The sequence below is a fragment of the Humulus lupulus genome, chromosome 6, assembly GCF_963169125.1.
Source record: "Humulus lupulus chromosome 6, drHumLupu1.1, whole genome shotgun sequence".
NCBI classification, from domain to species: Eukaryota; Viridiplantae; Streptophyta; class Magnoliopsida; order Rosales; family Cannabaceae; genus Humulus; species Humulus lupulus.
Genome location: NC_084798.1, coordinates 38,941,145 through 38,962,500, shown reverse-complemented (window position 1 = coordinate 38,962,500; position 21,356 = coordinate 38,941,145). Strand labels below are relative to the sequence as shown.

The following is a 21,356-nucleotide window of genomic DNA, read 5'->3' as shown; positions in this document are numbered from 1 at the left end:
TAAAAGAAAATAATATAACATTCGTTTGAACTAGATAATTTTTTCTTATTTATTTTGTTTATGAAGTTAATTAGTGTATATTACGAGACTCATTATTGCAAGATCATTATCAACAGTAGATTAATAATGGTTTTTTTATGAGATGAGACTATTAATGGATGTTGGACTGATAATAAGTATATAATGGTTGTCTCTATCTTCATGTTTCAAATAGTGTCACCCACCTAATTTAGCATTATGGGATTACTTCTGAGATTAATACTTTTGTCATATGTGCAAACTAAAAATAAAAATTAGAAAACCTAATTTAAAAATTAACTTGAAATAAATATTATTAACATATATTTATTATTATTACAGGGGATCACTGATGCAAACTCTATATATTGAAAGTTTAAATTTAACTTCAGCAACGTATGTGTCCGCCATGGCCAACCTCATTCCTGCTATAACATTCATCTTAGCTGTCTCTTTCAGGTATGCATATCACACTGATTAGGGTTTCAATTACATGCACATTCATATATAGCATTTTTCAAAATTAACACGCACACTATATACCGAATTACAACTAATATATTATTTCTGTTTGATTAAGTAAAAACTTTAGCTTATTTTTCAGTTTAGATACCTATTATATAAACATCCTCTTTTAATAAAATGTTTAAAAAAGATCTAAGCATCTACAATAAAATGTCAAATTGATAATACATTTCTAAAATATAGCTCGGTTTACAAAAAAAATTACGCTAATAGTGTGTTAAAATTTGTGCAAAATTTAACCTATAGGCTAAAAATTGTGCTGAATTTGACAATATAGCATGATGTATATTGAATAATTTTTGCATCAACTTGTATAATTGTGTATTAGAGCATAATGCTAAATATACTATATATTAATTTTTTTTACCAAATATAACATAATATTTACATATTCTATTGAATATGGACTAAATAAATTAAGAATTATAAAAATATAATTTCTTACAAAAGTGATGTTTTACGCTGACTCTATTATGACTGTACCTTTTGAATATATAAATTTATATTGCAGCCTTTTTTTTATAAACTTTATACTATAAAAAACGCAGATTGAAAAATACAATTATATGCATGTGTTTTATAAACATTTTATATTCTTCGAATCAACCTTAAATTTCAATATGTACGTTTATTAAAGTTGAATAACAATATTTGCTTTAATATATATATATATTGTTAGTTTCAATTCTAATAAAATTTATTGTATATTTATTTAATTTTAATTATTTTTAGAGTTTTACTTTCAAATAGCGTTATATATATATATATATATATGTATAGTATTCAATTATATATATATATATATATTGAAAATATGTTAAATATCGTGTTTCAAATATAATATATATTTAGTCCTTCATTTCTAAATTTAATAATCGTATATTCTAACACATGTATTGGAAATGATCTAACAGGCGATGGTTATTATCCATAAATTATGTATTTATATAAATACATTAATTTCTGCAATAAAAATGTTGTTTTGTAAAATTGAACAGAATGAGTAAATATATATATATATTTCAGATTAGAGAAGTTGAACTTTGGAAGCCCATCAGGAAAGGCTAAGGTGTTGGGATCAATAGTTGGCATAGGTGGAGCAATGCTTCTGACCTTGTACAAAGGAGTAGAGATCAATATTTGGTCAACGGATGTTAACCTTTTGAAACATGCTCAGCATCACCACAGCCACGTGGCATCACCAAAGGATGAGTTACGTAATCGTATTTTGGGATGCCTATTGTCTGTGGCTAGTGGTACCTCTTATTCTCTATGGCTCATAATTCAGGTAGGTTTTTCTTTTCCTCCCAAACCACTCCTTTGCATGTGATTTTTAAATTTATTTGATCAAAATAAAAAATAAAAAACTTAAACTTTCATTTGAAGTTGGTGAGTAAATAAAAACTGCAACAAAATTATGACAGAAGGAGATTTCCTTTGTATATAATACGTCACAATATATATATATATATATATTCCATGAAGTATACATGAAGACATATAAATAAATAATACTCACTTTTTTTTTTTTGGTGTTCGTAATTGTATGTATATTGCTTTTATTGACAGGCTAAAATGAGCAAGAGTTATCCTTGCTATTATTCAAGCACAGCTCTTATGTCATTCATGGCAGTAATACAAACAGTAGTTTATGCCATCTGCACGGAGAGGGATTATAACCAATGGAAGTTGGGTTGGAACGTTAGGCTTCTCAGTGTCGCATACTCGGTATAATATCCATTTATTTTAAATTAAATTTACACTATTTATATATATATATATTCAATTTTGAAGTTTTAATAGAATAATTAATGTGTGCTTACTAATAATGGTGGATCTTTTAAATAGGGTACTATAGGATCAGGACTAATGGTGGCACTTATTGCATGGTGTGTGAATTTGAGAGGTCCAGTGTTCGTATCTATTTTCAGTCCTTTCATGCTTATCGTAGTCGCCATTGCTGGGTCTCTTGTTCTCGACGAGAAGTTACACCTTGGCAGGTATATATATGTATGATCGTCAAACTAATTATTTAAATCTACTTCTTTAGTATTACTCACAATAATATTTATATACATCAAATATATATTATCATCATAATTTGTTGTTATTGAGAAACGTGACAGTGTATTAGGTGGAGTGCTGATTGTGTGTGGATTATATCTGGTGCTGTGGGGAAAAGGAAAAGAGACGAAGATGAAACTTCAACCAGTACCAACGTCACAAAGCGTTGGTGATGAATCGGAATCGATCGACATTGTTGTACTTGGCGCCCCTACTGATCACAACAAAAAAACTAGAACTGGTGGCACAGCAATAGTGGCTCCTCTTGAATTCTCATCTGTAAATGAGTATCATGAAGTCAATGAGTTGCATGGCACGGAGAAAAAATAAAAATAATCCTAATTTTATTATGGTGCATCTGTTTAAAATGTATCATAAAGGCTAGGTCGTAGTTCTTATTCCAGTTGTGAGAAACAATCATATATATATATATATATCTGCATTCATTTCTGTTTGAACTAACTATTTTATTTTCATTGTATGTTTATATATTTTTTTTCTACAAACAAAACTATCAACTTTGTGTGACAAATTGATTTTTTTTTTTTTTTTTGTGGTTGTGTTTTAAGTTTATTAATATGTTTGTTTGCCTCATTCCAAATTTGCAATGCCCTTGGTTCTTGATTTTGTTCATTGCAGTGGCTATAGTCAATCATGTTGTGAAATTTGATATATGTACAAGTGTACACAATCATAAAATAGTTTTAGAGTAATATAAGTATGAGTTTTGTCTCCACATAGATTGAAAATTAAAAATTAATTCACAATACTAATTATTTATAAAGTTGTTTCAATAAAAATACAGCTAAAATGATGATAGCAAGTAAAAAATAACAAACAAAAACTATGTGAAGAAACAAAGGTAGAATTGTCAAATCCCTTATGCAAGTCTTGGAACAATATTGGTGGAGAGAAATGTTATAAAAATTCCGCTTTGTTAACTAGTAATTCAAACATGTGGTCTTGGCTCCTTAATTAATATTGGTTGCGGAGTAAATTCCAAGAATACCATTCTAAGCACAAATTTCTCTATAAGTACTCAAGCAATGTAACAATATATTAATTCTTATACCATTACAAATAAAAATCTAAGAGGTTAGATCTTTCATCATTCAAGTTTCATTCTCATTAATAACATTAACATTTTAAGAATCAATATCAATTCATTAATCCACAATTATTATTATTTATTTCTTTTCTGCAGCAATGAATACTTCATTGAAAATAATCAAAATGTAATGCATCCCGACTAAAAAAACAAAAGTATTTTAACCATACAAGTTCTCATTCCACCTTACTAGCATGCACAACTATTCCATGACCAGGCTTATTGGTTCAACGACGAAGATAGACAACAAACTTGCAAATATTCACTAATGAAAAACCCAAGTCATTAAAATACTTGAATCTTTTGAAGAATGCAGAGAAACATCCTGCAAAAAAAAAAAAAAAGAGCAATAGCAGCAACATCTTGTCTAGGCTTCAACTTATAGGCGATGCAACGCCAGATAGACGTGTCTAACTTTTCAAAAGTGAGCTTAATCAACTCAAAATACTCGCAAAATTTGTGTTTTCTTGTGAAATTGATTGCTTAGATAAAGTTTGGATTTAATATTTGATGTACTTAATCTATTTAATTGATTTTAATCCTTGTGGGATGATATCAGTCTTTGGACTACTTTACTACTTGTTCGATTTGTGCACTTGCAAGCATTATAATTATTTTTCGCAACATTTAGTTTTAAATTTTTTGAAAGAATTTCTTTGAGATTGAGTTTTACTTAGTTTTTAAGATTGTTTATTGTTTTTCTAAGCTACTGGGACTATTATTATGGTCAAAACATGTGGAAATCATGTTTTGGAGTGATTTTTGGGAAGTTGGCGATTCTTAAAATCGCTGGTTTTCTAGGTTCGCAGGGTCGTGTCGCAGCTCTGTTCTTGGAGTGCTGTGGCCCTCATGAACTTAGAGAATAAGGGAGGTGTCTCGAACTGCCTTAGCGTCACTGTGCTAGGTGTTTGCGCCACAGCGCGTGTCCAGTGGTTTTGGTCTCGGGCTCTTGGTGGGGGGCATCGTGAACCTATTTGGGAAAATGATAAAACTTACGTTTTGGGTGCTGGGAACCCAAACCTAAGGGCTCGAGAATGGTTCTACTACCCGGATTAGTAGAATGCAAGGTCTCAGAGGCTAGGACTTGGTTTGAAAGCCTTTATTAGTTTGTTTCCTGATAGTTATTCATTATTATGGTTGTGACTAGGGTGAACCGTTAGGCTTGGGAGGAAAGGACCATACTCGGGGGTCATCAGACACCATTTAACTCAGGACTTGAGGTAAGAAAACTGCACCCAGTCTGTGTTTAGGGATTGACCCGGCTATAGAACATGGTTATAACCATGTTGAGAATGTTTTATTAAACATGTTGATTGCACTATGTTTACCTGCGTTAAGTAATAATTGTTTATTTGTTATATCTGATTGAAAGGCTCGACTAATAAGTTGAGGGTTATCTGCTATATATGATTGAAAGGCTCGGTTTATAATTCGAGAGTTTATCAATTATACTCGACTAAAAAGCTTCGCTTATAAGTCGAGGACCTATCTGTTGGTTCTGACTAAAAGCCTGGCTTATAAGTCGAGGATCTATCTATGATATCAGATTAAAATCTGAGTCTATTAGTTGAGGATATATCTGGTTAAAAGACTCGGGTTATAAGTCGAGAGTTTACAAGGCTTGGCTTATAAGTCGAGGATTCATTAGGCTCGGCTTATAAGTCGAGAGTTTAAAGGCTCGGTGTATGGTCGAGGCACAGCAATGGCATGCTGAATGTTGGCCGATGTGGTTTAGCTAACTAGGAAGTGTGATATGCGCGTGAACGACCCTATGGCCGCCTAAAATAATAAGTGTCAGGTACTCTTGGCCAGCTCTAAGGCTGGTTATATAGGGAATAGGGCAAGGGGCCCGGTGTGACTCTATAGTCACTTATTTGAATTTATTTGCAAGCATAAATAGGGTTATTACTGCTAGGCCTACATATTATGATTCTGTGATCTGATGATTTTTGTTTATGAACATGATTATGTTTTCTTGTTGAGCCTCGGCTCACGAGTTCTAAATGGTGCAAGTAAAGGAAAAGAAAAGTTGGACTATCCATGAGTTGGAGAGCTTAAGGGGTAGGGTGTACATATGCGGCCTACTCAACCGCCATGACCAAGGTTATCAGTCGGAACTAAGGTTGGACCCTGATTTTTCCGCTTAGGTCAACTTTTGTATTCCTTTTGAGTTTGTAGTAGTTTTTAAACTCTATTGGGATTAGGAGGATGTTACAGTACTCCATTGCATTATCAAATATTTATGATAAGTGATACCCCTACTTCAAAATGACACATGCCCGCTGCAACTCTAGATGTCCCACCAACAACATGTCATGACACTCACTTAACAATGTCCTCCATAAATATCTAGTATTTGAAACATATAAGCGACCACTTTTAACCCACAAAAATATTATCCTCCACCCAAAACTAGCAAGTCTTCCATTCTTTTATAAGCTCCATGATGGTTTTGACAACAGGGTTCTTCTTCATGTTCGCCTTGATGTGCTCATTGATAGAAGTATCGACTACGCTAACTAATGTGTTTGCTTGCAATTTTAGAGTTGCCAATTTCATTTTACGACTTAAGACATATGTTTCCTACTGCAAACATTCTACCTTATGCTCAAAGTGAAATTCAAATTCAGCCACGAACTCCTGCCATTGGGCTTGATTATGGGTAAGTTTCGGTTGGATAAGAAAGTGACTAACTACCATGTTGTCTATCTTTAGCATAAACTTTGACCCCAACAAGTAATGCCTATATACCCTTAAGTAATGAATGACTATGAGAAGTTCCTTATCTTATGTTGTACACCATATTTACACCTTAGAAAGATTGCGACTCTCGTACAACACAAGGTGGTTCTCTTGTACTAGCACCCCTCCCAAAAAAAAAATCAAATGCATATGTTTGTACTTTAGAAAGCCCAATGACATTTATAAAGATTAGAAAAAGATCTTGCATAATGGCTTCCTTCAAACGATTGCAAGCCTTAACCGTTGACCCACATATTGATCCGTGACCAAGTAACATCCTTCTTCAATAACTAAATCAAGGGTGTTACCCTCCTTGAATAGCCATCCAAAAAATTCTTGTATTAATTGGATAAGAAAGGAATAAGAGAAGTTCCTTCACTTTCTTGGGGGATTTTTACTTTTAAACTGCCCTTACATTCTCAAACTCCACCCAAATATTAGTGGACTCTACAACCTAGCCTAAGAACTTGATGTTATCTTGTGAAAGTGATCAGTTCTTAAACAATGATTACCTTTTAAGTTTTCAAATACTTTCAAAAAAATGCTTCTAAACTCCTCCATCATTGCGATACCAACCAGAATATCATCTGTGAACACAACCATGACTGTGTCCCAATATTCATGGAAGAATTAGTTCATCAATTTACATAATGTGGGTGGCACATTCTTCAATCCAAACAATATCATTACAAGATATAATGATCCATATTGAGTAACGAATGTCATCTTCAACTCGTCCCTATTAACAATCCACACCTGATAGTAACCCAATCTAAAATCCAACTTTGTGAATTATTTTTCCCTACTAAGCTAGTCGAGCAAATATACAATCAACAAAATGTGATAGGTGTTGCACACAATCCCATTATTGAGAGCTCAATAATCAATGCACAATCTTCAGCTCCCATTGTGCTTCTTGTAAAATAGAACATGTGCACCAAATGGAACTTTTGATGGTCCAATAATGTCTGCCTTTAAAAAAACCCTTCACTTACTTCCTTAACACTTCTAGCTTTGGGGAGACCATCCAATAAGGTTTTCTAACATGTGTCTAAGCTTTCAACAATAGCTAAATCTGATGATTAATCTATCTTTTAGGCCGCAGGACTTTGGGAAGTTTATGAAGCATAATATCCTCATACTTTTTCAAGATCATTTTATTATTGGGTAGAATGAACTCATTCTCATTCTCTTTGTACACTAAGGACACAACATTCATGTTCACACTCCTCATCTATATCTTTATCACACTGATCTTCCTAAGAAATGGACATTAAATATCACTTAACTTGGAATTATGAGGACACGTTATGGCCCTGTGTTTCCCTTTACAAACCCACAGAACAAGAATTTCATCTATTAGCGGCGGGGGACTCCGCCGCTAATAAGGTCTAAATCCGCCGCTAATAAGTATTAGTGGCGGGACTCCGCTGCTAATATGTCGAGCCTAAATATTTGTCGCTAATAATGATTATTAACGACGGACTGACACACCAGCCGCTAATACCTTCGTCAGAGTCATTATTATTAGCCGCGGGGTACGCCGCTAATATTTTTTTTATAATATTTTTTTAAATAAATTAATAAATTAATATTTATTAAATTTAATTATTTTTAAAAATAATTTATAATATAATTTAACAAAAATAAACATTTAATTAATTTAAACATAACTAACATTAAAATTAATATAAATAATTTTAATATTTATCAACCTAGTAAATATCGCTATTGTCATTCAAAATAAATAAAGTACTAATTCAGTCCAAATATATAAACTAGTAACTAAATAAAATCATTAAGATTGATATTGAAATTTTCCTCATCTTTAACATTTTGGTTTGGCTGTGAGGACGATGGCTGTGGCGGTGGCGGTGGCTGTGACGGTGAGGGTGACGGCTGTGGCTGTGGCGGTGAAGGAATATAAGGTGGGTGTGATGATCGTCCGAGCGTGAGGACCCCAAACTGATCTCGAGGCTGTGGCTGTAACCCGCCTCCTGGAAAATCGGTAAAGCTAAAATATAGTGGAGGAGACTGGGAAGAGAGTCCAAAAGTGTATTGGTTTTGATACTGAGGAGGTTGTTGCGACGACACATGTGGCGGATACATTGGGTGAGGCTGGTACAGCTGCTGTGGATACTGTGAAGGAGGCTGGAACTGCTGCTGTGAAGGAGGCTAATACCGCTGTGAAGGAGGCTGATACTGCTGCTGTGAAGGAGGCTGGTGCTGCTGTTGTGGCGGTGTATGAAGGTCAGGATTGGCAGTGTTACTCTAAGAAGACGAACCACCTTCGGATTGTGGTGGCAAATACCTCTGCATAAAACTGTCAAACATTGGGTCATACAGTTTACTGGGATGCACAGGTATCGCAGTCTCAAACGTCTCACGAATTGGCTTCATCATCATAGCCATAACTTTCATATCTTCGTTATGCGTAGCAGCAGTATTTGCTTGGGACTGACTTTGATCTGTAGAGCTAGAGGATGTCTTCTTTTCCTTCCCTTTCGCCCTATAACCCACTCCTATTTGGTAGTCAGATCTCTCCCCGAGTACTTTACTTAGTATCTCGTATTGATCGACCGGGGACGAATCAACGCCAGATACATTTAGAGATGCCTTGCTCTGCTGTTGACTTTGCCTCTCAAGCTGTGTCCTCTGAACCTCTGCCGTCATTTTTTCCTGTATAAAGATAACATTATAAACAAAAATTAGAAACATTAGAACACAAGAAAACAATACTTTTCACTTACATAATCTTGTTGAGCTGCCTCATTGACAAAAGATTTTGGCGATTTTCTCATATGAGCATCCCTCCAAGTATCAACAACATACGCATCCGGGTTCTCCTATACAAATGTAAACAAAATGTTTCAGAATGTGTTATTTTATCAAATTAAATTAACATCTTCACTTACATATTGGTGAAGCTTAGCTGCCAACGACTTTGTGCCTTGTGTTGTTACATACTTCATTTGTCTTCTATTTGCTTGATTTTTAGCGGAATGAGCCAAAAATCTTTCGCTCAAAAACATTTCACAAATAAGCTGCCAAGCCTCCTTAGTGCAATGGTCAGGTGGCTTAGAGAGGACATTCTCGAAATCTTCTGGTCCAGCATAATGATTTTTGAAGTGTCTATGTCTATAATTCTTTCTCTCGCGATATCTTTCCCCCATCTCCTTGTTGACAGTTGCCAGAACTGACTCACGTTGTGGATGACCGTCTATATTATAGTAATACTGCATTAAGAAAAAAAAATATTAGATAACTTTGTAAATAATGGAATTAAATAATGAAAAGTACAAGATTTGTAATTTTTTTACCCTCATACAATCAAGCACTTGATCCTTAAACTGTTGAGGTACATCAGCAAAATCCAAATAATGCCCCGAACACAAAATGGAAACTGTAACGCCCCAAACTCCAGGGACCGTTACGGTGTGCCTTGTAAACAGTGCTAAACTCGCTAATCGAGTCATTTGGCCCAAAACGTGTAACTAAGTATGATTAGCGGTTTAGGGATTAAAACTTTGGTTAGGAGGAAACGTTTCACTAGAACGTTTAATACATACATTGGGATCCCGAAAATAAAGTTTCAGAGTTTATTACAGAAAGTATTTACAACAGGCCGTTCTAAGCGGAAAAACAGGGTTCAACCCTAGTTCCACTTTAAACCTCGGCCGTGACGGACGAGCAGCTGCATATGTACACATCATCACCTAAGCTCTCCAACTAAAGGATGGTCCAGCTTCCTCTTGCCTTTAGCTGCACCACGTAGCACCCGTGAGCCAAAGCCCAACAAGAAAACACAATAAAGTGTGGCATAGTCTTAACAACGATCATAATAACCATGTAGGACTATCAGTCCAAACAAGTAGGTGACAATAGCCCAAAGTCACAATAGTGAGCAACGCTCCTTCTAGCCATGTGACGATAGGGTCACCAGGGCTTTGATCCCTTCATAAGTTTGATTAGGATAGGTGCATGGTGAATGGTCACCAACATAACCTTCCTCCCGACCCTAGAGTCGTGCAATGGACAGCGTCCCTTGGCCATGTGACAAATAGTCACCGGGGTCATATACCTTGGCCATAAACATCTGGTCATAGACCAGGCAAGCGCTTATAGTTCTCATTGACCTTCCGGTCGGTCCAGCACTAATACCCCATATGAGTCATTCAATGCCGACCTCAATTGGATCCAATCTTTATTTGGCCCAGCGTTTACAACGCACTGCCACCTCTGACCCTTGGGTCGGTAAAGCACGACCAGTGCTCAGCCCGTGGTGAACTTAACTAATAAGTCACGGCTTCACAGATGGATCTGACACCATTGTCGATTCTGACTAATAAGTCAGTGCCATACACAGGTAAGCCATGCCACCAAACATATATCACATGTCCAATATCCATAAACAAGGTATTCAACATGCCTACTTAACAGATATTAGTACAATTAGGACTATGCATTAACACAGAGGCTCAAGCTCTAAACGATATCACACCCAGTATACAAGCATGTCCTAATCACATGTTTCTTATGCATCATATGCAATATATTCAACAATCCAACATGCACCAATCACAGCCATGCATGCACGTTTAATAGTCAGCCTACATGCACCAAGAATAGCCATGCATGTCATACATAATAATCAACCGACATGCATCAATAATAACCATGCATGTCATACCCAGTAATCAACCAACATGCATCATAATAGCCATGCATGTCACATATACACAGGGTGCAGTTTTCTTACCTCAAATCCAAGCTAGAACCAATATAAGAACGACCCTTGAGAACGGTCAACCTTTAAGCCCTTAGCGGTCACCTAATCATAACCAAATATGGAACACAATCAATAACATGATAACCAAAGGTTTTCAAACCAATATCTAGCCTCCAAGAGACCAGTCCAAACTAATCCAAGTAGTAGGGACACTCCCGAGGCCCGTAGCTAAGTTCCCGGGGTCAAAACGAGCAAACGGGGTGAAAACAGGGCAAGGGCTGCGGCCCTAGCACCTTGGGCTGCGGCCCCCAGAATTTCCAAAGGCAAGCGCCGCGGCTCCCCACACAAGGGCCGCGGCGCCCAGCAAAACAGAAAGGCCACCTGCTAACTCGAGCTAGGGCTGTGGCGCCCAAGAACAGGGCCGCGGCGCCCAACCCAGAACCATTCTCCAACGTGTTTTCAACACTTCAAAGTCCCCAAAAACACACCTAAACATTCCCCAATCATCAAAACAAAGTTCCCAAGCTTCCCAATACCTCAAAACCCTCAAAACCCAAGGTTCAAACAAACCGAAAACTCAACGATTCACAAAATCAATTCAAAGCTTAGAAACTCGAAATAACTCAGAACTTAAACTTCAATTACCTTTGATTGGGTTGTTTTCCGTCAAATCCTTCGACTAAGAAGCTTCTATTCTTTCCTAGGATCGCTATGCCTCGACCCTCGCTTGATTCCGACTCCTAGAACTCAAGATATCCTCGAAAACGCTCAAACGGTAAAACGGACCGTCGAGAGAGAGAACGAGAGGTTTCCTAACGTACGTTCTTATCTGACAAGCTACTTCAAGCTTAAGTAACCTCAAATAAAACCTAGTGCTCGGGGTCCCGAAAACACCCCCGGGGACACTATAGTCAAAACTTCCAGAATTCCATCCTGATATCAAATACTCCCAATCTATCACCAAATAAACATTTCTATTACCCCGAAATTGACCCCGTTATGACAAAACCGCTAATCCATTATGTATGACCGCGTCTCATGTCGAATAGCTCGAATATATCTCCATAATAATAAAATCTCATTCACAAATTACGATATGCACCCAATTTACAAATATGCCCTCAACAGGCCAAATTACCAAAATGCCCTCATAACTATAAATACTCCCATATGCATGCATTTAACACCATATAATAATATAATTCACATGAACATGCATATGATTATTAAATAGCATAATAGATCAATTATGGCCCTCCCGACCTCCTAATCAAAGTCCTAAACCTTATTAGGAAATTCGGGGCATTACAGAAACTAGAGTGCCCAACATGCGAATAAAAGCTTGATCCTCCTGCCCAACCACTTTGTTGGTCACAGGATCAAGCTCTAGATCCAATGGTTTCCCAGCTTTTTTCCTTCGTTCTTCAAGAGCATTATTACTAGCAGGGCCACGACATTTTCTTCTCGTCGGCGGGGCTTTAAAATTTATTAACAATAATCAGTATTAGTATTGATGTTATATTTATCTAACAATATAATTTCTAAAAATAATTTTGATATGCAATATTTAACCTGCCTCGCAAGATGATGGTACCCTAGAAGGATCTAGCGGGTCTTGACCCCCACCATCTCCGCCGTGATAAGTAGCTATATCAACTGACATTATACTTCAGTTTAAAATTTATTAGTTAGTAATTAGCATTAAACTAGAAGTATATCACATTGAATTCATAATAATAATAATTACAAAAAAAAATTTATTATATTTAAATATATAGTTTTGTTACACAAATAGAAAAAACTAAACAGAGTAATCACTATCATTACCATCAGTAATCGGAGACACATTTTCATCTTCACAAAGCTCAAATATCTTATATTATAATTACAAAAAAAAACTTCATTATATTTAAATACATAGTTCTGTTACACAAATAGAAAAAACTAATCAGAGTAATCACTATCATTTCCATCAGTAATCGGAGACACATTTTCATCTTCACAAAGCTCAACAACTAATTCATCTTCTGCATCTGCAACGTCCTCATGTTCTGACATATCAGCTTCGTCGTCACCATCTTCATCAGCTCCAACATATGCAGCAGGTTGATCAGATTGCATAATCAACTCACCGAGGTCCACAGTCAACACAAAATTTGATGAACTTGTTTCATGTACAACATCAATAACATCATTAACCTCATCAGAATTTTCCTTAATGTCCCAAATCTGTCGATGATTCACATCTTCTACAACTTTCCAATCACGACCTCTAAGTAAATCATCGAGATAGAAAAATTGCTTAGCTTGAGTAGCAAGTATGTACGACTCATCTTTGTACCATTCACCATTGACGTTTATACTAGTGATACTATTTTCAATGACTGTTTTCTTTATTCTTGGATTTGTATTGAACCATTTGCACTGAAATAATGCCACTGAATATGCACCAGTGAAAGAAAGTATCACTACTTCTTCAAGCGTGCCGTAATAATTAAAACCTTCTGCTTTGGCAACAGACACTCCACTATTCTGTGTGGTGTGCTTTTTGTCTCGATCGTGTGCAATAAATCGAACACCATTGGCTATACAACCTTGGTAAAAGGTTGACAAATGATCTGACCCAGATGCTAAAGCTAACAGTTCATTACCATTTTCCAAAGACACAAGAGTGCAAGTCATATATCTAAATACATAGAATGATATTAGATTCACAAAATATATCATTAATAAAATCACTGTTCAAAGTTCAAAGTTCAAAGCTACCTTTTTATGAAACTACGAACGAAAATTTTTCCTATGCAAACGATCATGATCACCATCTGGGTATTTTGTTTAATCTCTTGTAGGTGTTCGCTGTTAATTAGAATAGTGTTACGATTCTTGATAACAAAAAACTGATAATAACCACACATGTTCTAATTTATAAGAGAATAAACTTACTCTAAATATGGCTCAATTTCAGGAGAATTCTCAAGTATGAACCACTCAGCTATTTCACGAGTATTATGATCGAGAGTCTTCAAAGTTCCCTTTGTGAGTGGACGACATTGAGATTGGAAAACTGTAAGATTCCGTGGGATATAAGTTGCATCTTCATTTCGATCAAGACGGTTAAATCTTGTTTCAATGTCTTTGAAATACATTGAACAAAAGGTCAAAGCCTCATCTGCAACATAGCCTTCGGCGATCGACCCTTCAGGGCGAGCTTTATTTCCCACATAATTCTTTAATTTTTTCATGTACCTTTCAAAAGGATACATCCACCTCATAAATACCGGACCACCCAATATTGCTTCTTCTAGCAAATGTAATACCAAATGAATCATTATGTCAAAAAAAGCTGGAGGAAAAATCAACTCCATCTTGCACAATATCCGAATAAGATCATTTTGTGCTTCCTCCATATCTTTAACATTTAAAGTCCTCGAACATATTTGCCTGAAGAAATTGCACAATTCTGCAATAATGGTCGATATAGATTTTGGAAGAAACTTGCGAACACCGAGAGAAAGTAATCGTTGCATTATCACATGACAATCGTGTGACTTCAACCCAAGAATATTTGTATCATTCTCAGACACTTTCTTCTTCAAATTTGAACAAAAGCCATCTGGAAATCTAACTCCTTTTATAAACTGACAAAATTGTTGCCTCTGCGCTGGAGTTAACACATAAGGAGTGTGCGGCTTCATCAGCTTCCCATTCTCATCTTCATAAATCCACAACGATTCTCTCACACCCATCTTTTTCAAATCATGTCTGGCATTAGTGGTGTCCTTAGATTTATCATTGTCTAAGATGGTGCCAAGGAGACTATCACACACATTCTTCTCAACATGCATGACATCTATATTGTGTTTTAATTTGTTTGTACACCAATACTCAAGCTCGTAAAAAATACTTTTGTTCCTCCAATTACCTTCATCTACTCCTCTTTTACGTTTCACACCCCCAAACTGGACATGTTTTCCTGGAACTTGCGCTGCAAGAGCATTAACTTGTTCTAGTATATCCTCACAAGTAAACCGTCTCGGAGGACGTCTTCTCTCAACTTCTCCATCGAACTCTTTGTCTCTTCTCATTCGATGAGTACTTGGCAAGAATCTTCTGTGACCAACGTAAGATGTCTTACCGATCACTTGGATGGAAGTTGTGTCCTCATTACACGTAGGACAAGCTTTGTATCCCTGACCACTCCATCCAGACAAACTACTGCGAGCTGGAAAATCGTTCACTGTCCACAAAAGGGCTGCCCACATCTTGAACATCCTATTGGTCGTACTATCTCTTGTATCAACTCCGTTAACCCACAGATCCTTCAACTCATCCACCAATGGTCTCAGAAATACATCCATGTCCTTACCGGGTGATTTTGGCCCAGGAATAAGGAGGGTCAACATGAAATAATTGTCTTTTATGCACAACCAAGGTGGCAGATTATAGTTTGCCAACACCACAAGCCACATGCTGTATGCAAGGTTCATGTGGCCAAATGGATTAAATCCATCAGCAGCTAAGCCCAGACGAACATTTATGGGATCCCTTGAAAAATTAGGATGCTTGGCATCAAAGTCCTTCCACGCAGAGCCGTCCACCGAGTGTCGCATCACCCCTTCATCTTTTGATTTCCCGGCATGATGCCATATCATGTGTTTTGTTGTAATCCTTGAACTGTATAATCTTTTCAACCGAGGGGTCAACGGAAAGTAACGCATCACCTTGTGTGGCACTTTTTTTCCTTTCGTCATTTCGGAAGTAATCCATCTACTACTTCCGCATACTGGACATGTCTCTTTAGATGCATGCTCATTGTAAAATAAGCAGCAATCATACTAACACACATGAATGGACTCGTATCCCAACCCTAATTTTTTCAATCTCTTTTTCGCCTCGTAGTACGATCCGGGGATTTTGTTTTCCTTAGGAAATGCAAGCTTTAACAACTTCAGCAATTCATCAAATATGTTGTTAGGCATCTTCCCTCTAACTTTTAAATGCAATAACTTTGTTAAAAAGTTCAGGGATGAAATCCAATCACATCCAGGATACAACTCCACTTCAATCTCCTCAAATAACTCGTCATAATACTGACTCCCACCGGGATCCCTTTCTACTTCCTCAGTTGTCGGTAAAAGGAAGTCTTCCACAACGTGAATCATCTCATCGTCTTCATTCTCATCAACCACCTCATCAGCAACAATTTCTTCCACCTCACCATGAAAAATCCACTTATCATAAGCTTGATGACAACCCCTATCTGTAAAGAACGCCCTAGACTAATACTTACAAAACATTCGCATAACATAGTTTATAAAAGAATACCATTCATTATCAAAGTCTCAGGGGGACTTGTTTAAAACCATGCAAGTTGGCGCCATAAGTTTTAAAATAAAACATAGATTTTTATGCAAAGTTCAAAGAAACCAAAAAATTAAATAACAGAGTCCCATTGATAATTTAGGAAAGTCTCTTAAAAACAAAACATAATTTAAATGGCGTTCTACGTTGATCATTTTTCTGTCCATAGGATTACCCCACGCCATACACCTCATGATGATAGAACTCCTCACGTCACCACGCGTGCCATAAAGAAATCCTATTTGCTACCTGGAAGGAAAGTAAGGGGGTGAGCTAAAAGCTCAGTAAGGAAGTACAAATAAATAAGCAAGTAAGAATACAACAAAAAACAAACACTAACGTTCATCTAAAACATAATCGTAACATATCATCATATCATAACATAATCGTAACATATCATCATATTATAACATAATCGTAACATATTATCATATCATAACATAATCATGACATATCATCATATCACAAACATACAGCATACATGATGAGCATGGATCGCTAGTTGTCCATGTCACCCTATGAGGTAAACAGGAGATCACTGGTCCTTGAATAACCTCGGCGCGTCCGCCCTAGGAGTTACGTCTCAATGTCCTTAGTAACTTGTTCGATGTATCTGACATTGTAATCTGTTTGATGTATCTAACATCGTATTCTATTTGATGTATCTGACATCGTAATTAGTTTGATGTATCTAACATCCATACACATATCACATTCAACATATCATCACGTTATGGCATTCATAATTCATAACAATTCATTCATACAACAGTCTTACAATTAATAGCATAAAATCATAGAATCTATCTAACTTCCTTACCTCAGGTCCAAGCTAAGAAATTTCACAATCTTTCAACGAGCCTATATCATAATCAAAATAACATTTCTTAGGTTCATAAAATTACTATTTTGCCCTTCCACACAACTTATGTGTGCATGGGCCATGCACACGTAATAACAGTTACACAAAACATGCAATTATCGCCATAAAAGAATAATGCTCGTTTTACCCACTTTACTAGCATGATCGTTTTATAAAAACCACATAGTTGAATAATAAACATAATTTTGGACGTAAAAGTGGATTTGCATGTAACATGCATACGTGGGAACATTGTGTAATAGAGACGTTTTCAAAAACGATAATTCTACATTTCTTACTTTTATTATTTTAAAATCAATAGACATATTACATGCTTTATTTTTCTTAAAATTTCTAAGTTGATTAAATTTCTCAAAACATTATTTTATTTTAGCTCAAAAATAAAATATGTGACAAATTTCATTAATTAATCTCAAATTACAAAGAATTAACCAAAAAGCTTTGATTTAATTAAAATGCCTATTTTTTAATATGTTTCTTTAGAAAAATAAATTTTATCATTGTGATACATAAATGATGTAAAAAATATATTTTTAAGTGTGGAAAATATATTTTTATTTAAACTATTTAAGACTTAGTTTTATTTAACAAAAATCCATATGTGACAATTAAATAACAATTTTTAACCTTTTTAAAACAAACTTTCAGCCACCATTTATTTTCTTCAAAAATCACAAATAAATAGAATCTAAATATTTTTCTCAATCAAAATAAAGGAAAAATCATAACTTATCAAAATATGCATTCATACCATTAAAAATACAATTTTTCAATATTACCATAACTTAGGAAAAATAATTTGTTCCAAAAACTCATCACATTCATTTTAGTGAAACTCACTTCATATTTTCTTACAAAAATTCCAGCAACTATTTTTATCATTAAAAATCACCATAATCAATTTAAAAGTTCATATTTTCTCAAAATTCAATAAAAATCCTGTAGGTAATTATTTGAGTCAAATATCATTTTAATGAGACTTAAAATCCCATTTTTAATTTCATAAAATTAACATAACATCAAGGACATTACTTATGCATGCAAATCATCTTTTTATCAACTTTTACCCAATTATTTACAAAAAAACAGCAAGCTTAATTCCTCATGAAACTCATCTTTTATCCCAAAAATTTCACATAAAATCATACATGTCCAAAATCTCATCATACTCTTATTATATACATGATTCTAATATTACTAACATATTCACATGAAATCTTATAAAACTATTTTTTCTATTCCATTGAATCTACACATGAAATCCAACAAAACACTAACAATAACAATAACATACATTAATTCATAAGCACCATATTCACATATGCATTTATATTAACCTAACATGTTTCTATCATTATTTTCATGCATCTTATAATTTACTCATTGACAATATAACATGCATCCTATCAAAATTTCATGGATCCAACTATCAAGATTTCCAATTATCATTTTACCCATATTACATAGGTCATAAAACATGGATCTAATATATTGAAAATCATACAACAACAAACAAAATATCAAGATAATCCTTAGGTATGCCTAGGCCGAAACCCCATATTCGCATTCATAAATTACCACTAATCATTATACATAGAAAAATCAACATCATAACCCTTTTCAAACAAATCATATTCTCAAAAATATACAAATCATAATCATCAATCCTACAATAATCAACCATTAGCATCACCATCCAAAACCTCAAAGATAAACCCATCAAAACCAATATATAGGCTAAGAAAGACCATTACCTCTCTTGATTGTAAAATCAAGAACACTTTAGCAAGAAAACCTTGTCACCTATAGAGGATTTCCAAACACCATATACCCAAAGAAAGAAACCACAAAATTAACCTTAGAGTAGAGAAGAGGAGAAGATCCAAATGCACATATATGAAACACTAGTTGATAGATTCTTACCTAGGGTTCGAAACCCTCTTCTTCTTCTCCTTCTCTTTCATTTCTTCTTCTTCTTCTCTAGACAAATATGGCAGCCCTTGCTTTCCCTCTCTCTAGCTCGCCTCCCTCTCTCTCTATCTCCTCTCTAGGTCACGGCCAAATGGCCTAATCTCTTCTTAATCCCCTTTTTAAATTCTCAATCCCATAAAGCCACTATCAAGAGGAAATGGTAAGTTTCCTTTCTTCCCCATTTTCCTTTAATTCCCTTTCATTTTTCTTTTAATATAATAGATATAAAATAATAAAGGGTGATCACATTCCTATCCCAAAATAACTAGTGTCTTCAAATTTTGATTTTATTACTTAAAAAGAAATAATCCTTTTCCCACTACACACCACACACTACACGTCCACACTAGCCATTTCCTTTATTTATTTATTTATTTATTTTATTAACTAAAATAAATCTCATAAAGGAAAGAGTGTGTAGAAAATCTACACATGTGCACCTCATTACCATGTACTAGCACACACTAAAACACTAGAGTGCATTACTATCTACCATGCACCTTAGTGCATTCAACCATAACTCACATAATTACCTCAATTGTCACATTTATTTAAAATGTAACACTAATAGTAAAATAACACATGTTACACACTATTCACTTATTAAATTAATTAACCAAACAAACAATTAACAAATTTAAATTCCAAAGATTATACCAAACAATTCTAACAATTAAATAAAATAATAAACAATCAAATAAAACAAATAATCAACTACATAAAATAACAACACTTAAATAAAACAATTCATCACACTTAACATTTAAATAAAATAAATCACAAAAATTTAAATAATCAAAAAAAAAATTTGGTGCACTACACTATCAAATACGTGTGCCCGAACTACATCTAAAGATTCAAATCTATTATTATTGCATCTCACACACGGGCACCTAATTCTTCCATCAGAACCTTTATGTTCCGACGCCACCCTTAAAAAAGCTTGCAGACCATTCCAATATTCTTGACAACCACGATTTCTCAATGTTGTCCAAGTCTTGTCAATCGCCATCTAAAGTGTTATAAGAGTGTGAGTTTTAGTAATGTGAATAGAAATGGATAACAAAGAAGATTTGTTATCATTTTTGAAATCTTATGCAATATTATAATATTTTATGCTATTTTATGATTTTTTATTAGATAATGTTATTTATAAATTATTAAAAATTGAACAAAAAATAAATTATTATTTATATAATTATTTATTCATAATTTTTAAAACTTTTATTAAATATAATTATCAATTTCTATATTCACGTAATTTATATTAAATAATGTTATTCAATAAACAAATTAAATTAAATTATTTAATTAAATAATATTATATCAAACTTTTATTATTTAATTAATTAAATTATTAAAAATTAATCAAAAATAAATTATTATTTATTCTTAATTTTTAAAACTTCTATTAAATATAATTATCAATTTCTATATTCATGTAATTTATATTAAATAATGTTATTCAATAAAAAAATTAAATTAAATTATTTAATTAGACAATATTATATCAAACTTTTATTATTTAATTAATTAAATTATTAAAAATTAATCAAAAAATAAATTATTATTTATTCATAATTTTTTTTAAATTTTATTAAATATAATTATCAATTTCTATATTCATGTAATTTATATTAAACAATGTTATTCAATAAACAAATTAAATTAAATTATTTAATTGAATAATATTATATCAAACTTTTATTAATTAATTAATTAAATTATTAAAAATTAATCAAAAAATAAATTATTATTTATATAATTATTTATACTTAATTTTTAAAACTTTTATTAAATATAATTATTTAACTAGACAATATTATATCAAACTTTTATTATTTAATTAATCAAATTAATAAAAAACAATTAAAAATAAATTATTATTTATTCATAATTTTTTAAAATTTTATTAAATATAATTATCAATTAATTTATTAATTTTTCCTCGAGAA

The 21,356-nt window shown here is 33.8% G+C and overlaps 1 protein-coding gene across 1 annotated transcript in view; it reads left to right on the top strand.

Annotated features, from left to right (window-relative positions):
* LOC133783970 (WAT1-related protein At1g68170-like) overlaps positions 1-3,038 on the top strand; it is a 7,424-nt gene extending 4,386 nt beyond the window's left edge. The window contains exons 4-8 of the mRNA XM_062223537.1: positions 361-477; positions 1,570-1,831; positions 2,113-2,271; positions 2,392-2,543; positions 2,670-3,038. Coding sequence (XP_062079521.1) covers positions 361-477; positions 1,570-1,831; positions 2,113-2,271; positions 2,392-2,543; positions 2,670-2,937 — 958 coding nt within the window. The 3' untranslated portion in view covers positions 2,938-3,038. The remainder of the gene's footprint in view (positions 1-360; positions 478-1,569; positions 1,832-2,112; positions 2,272-2,391; positions 2,544-2,669) is intronic.
* Positions 3,039-21,356: the final 18,318 nt, after the last annotated feature.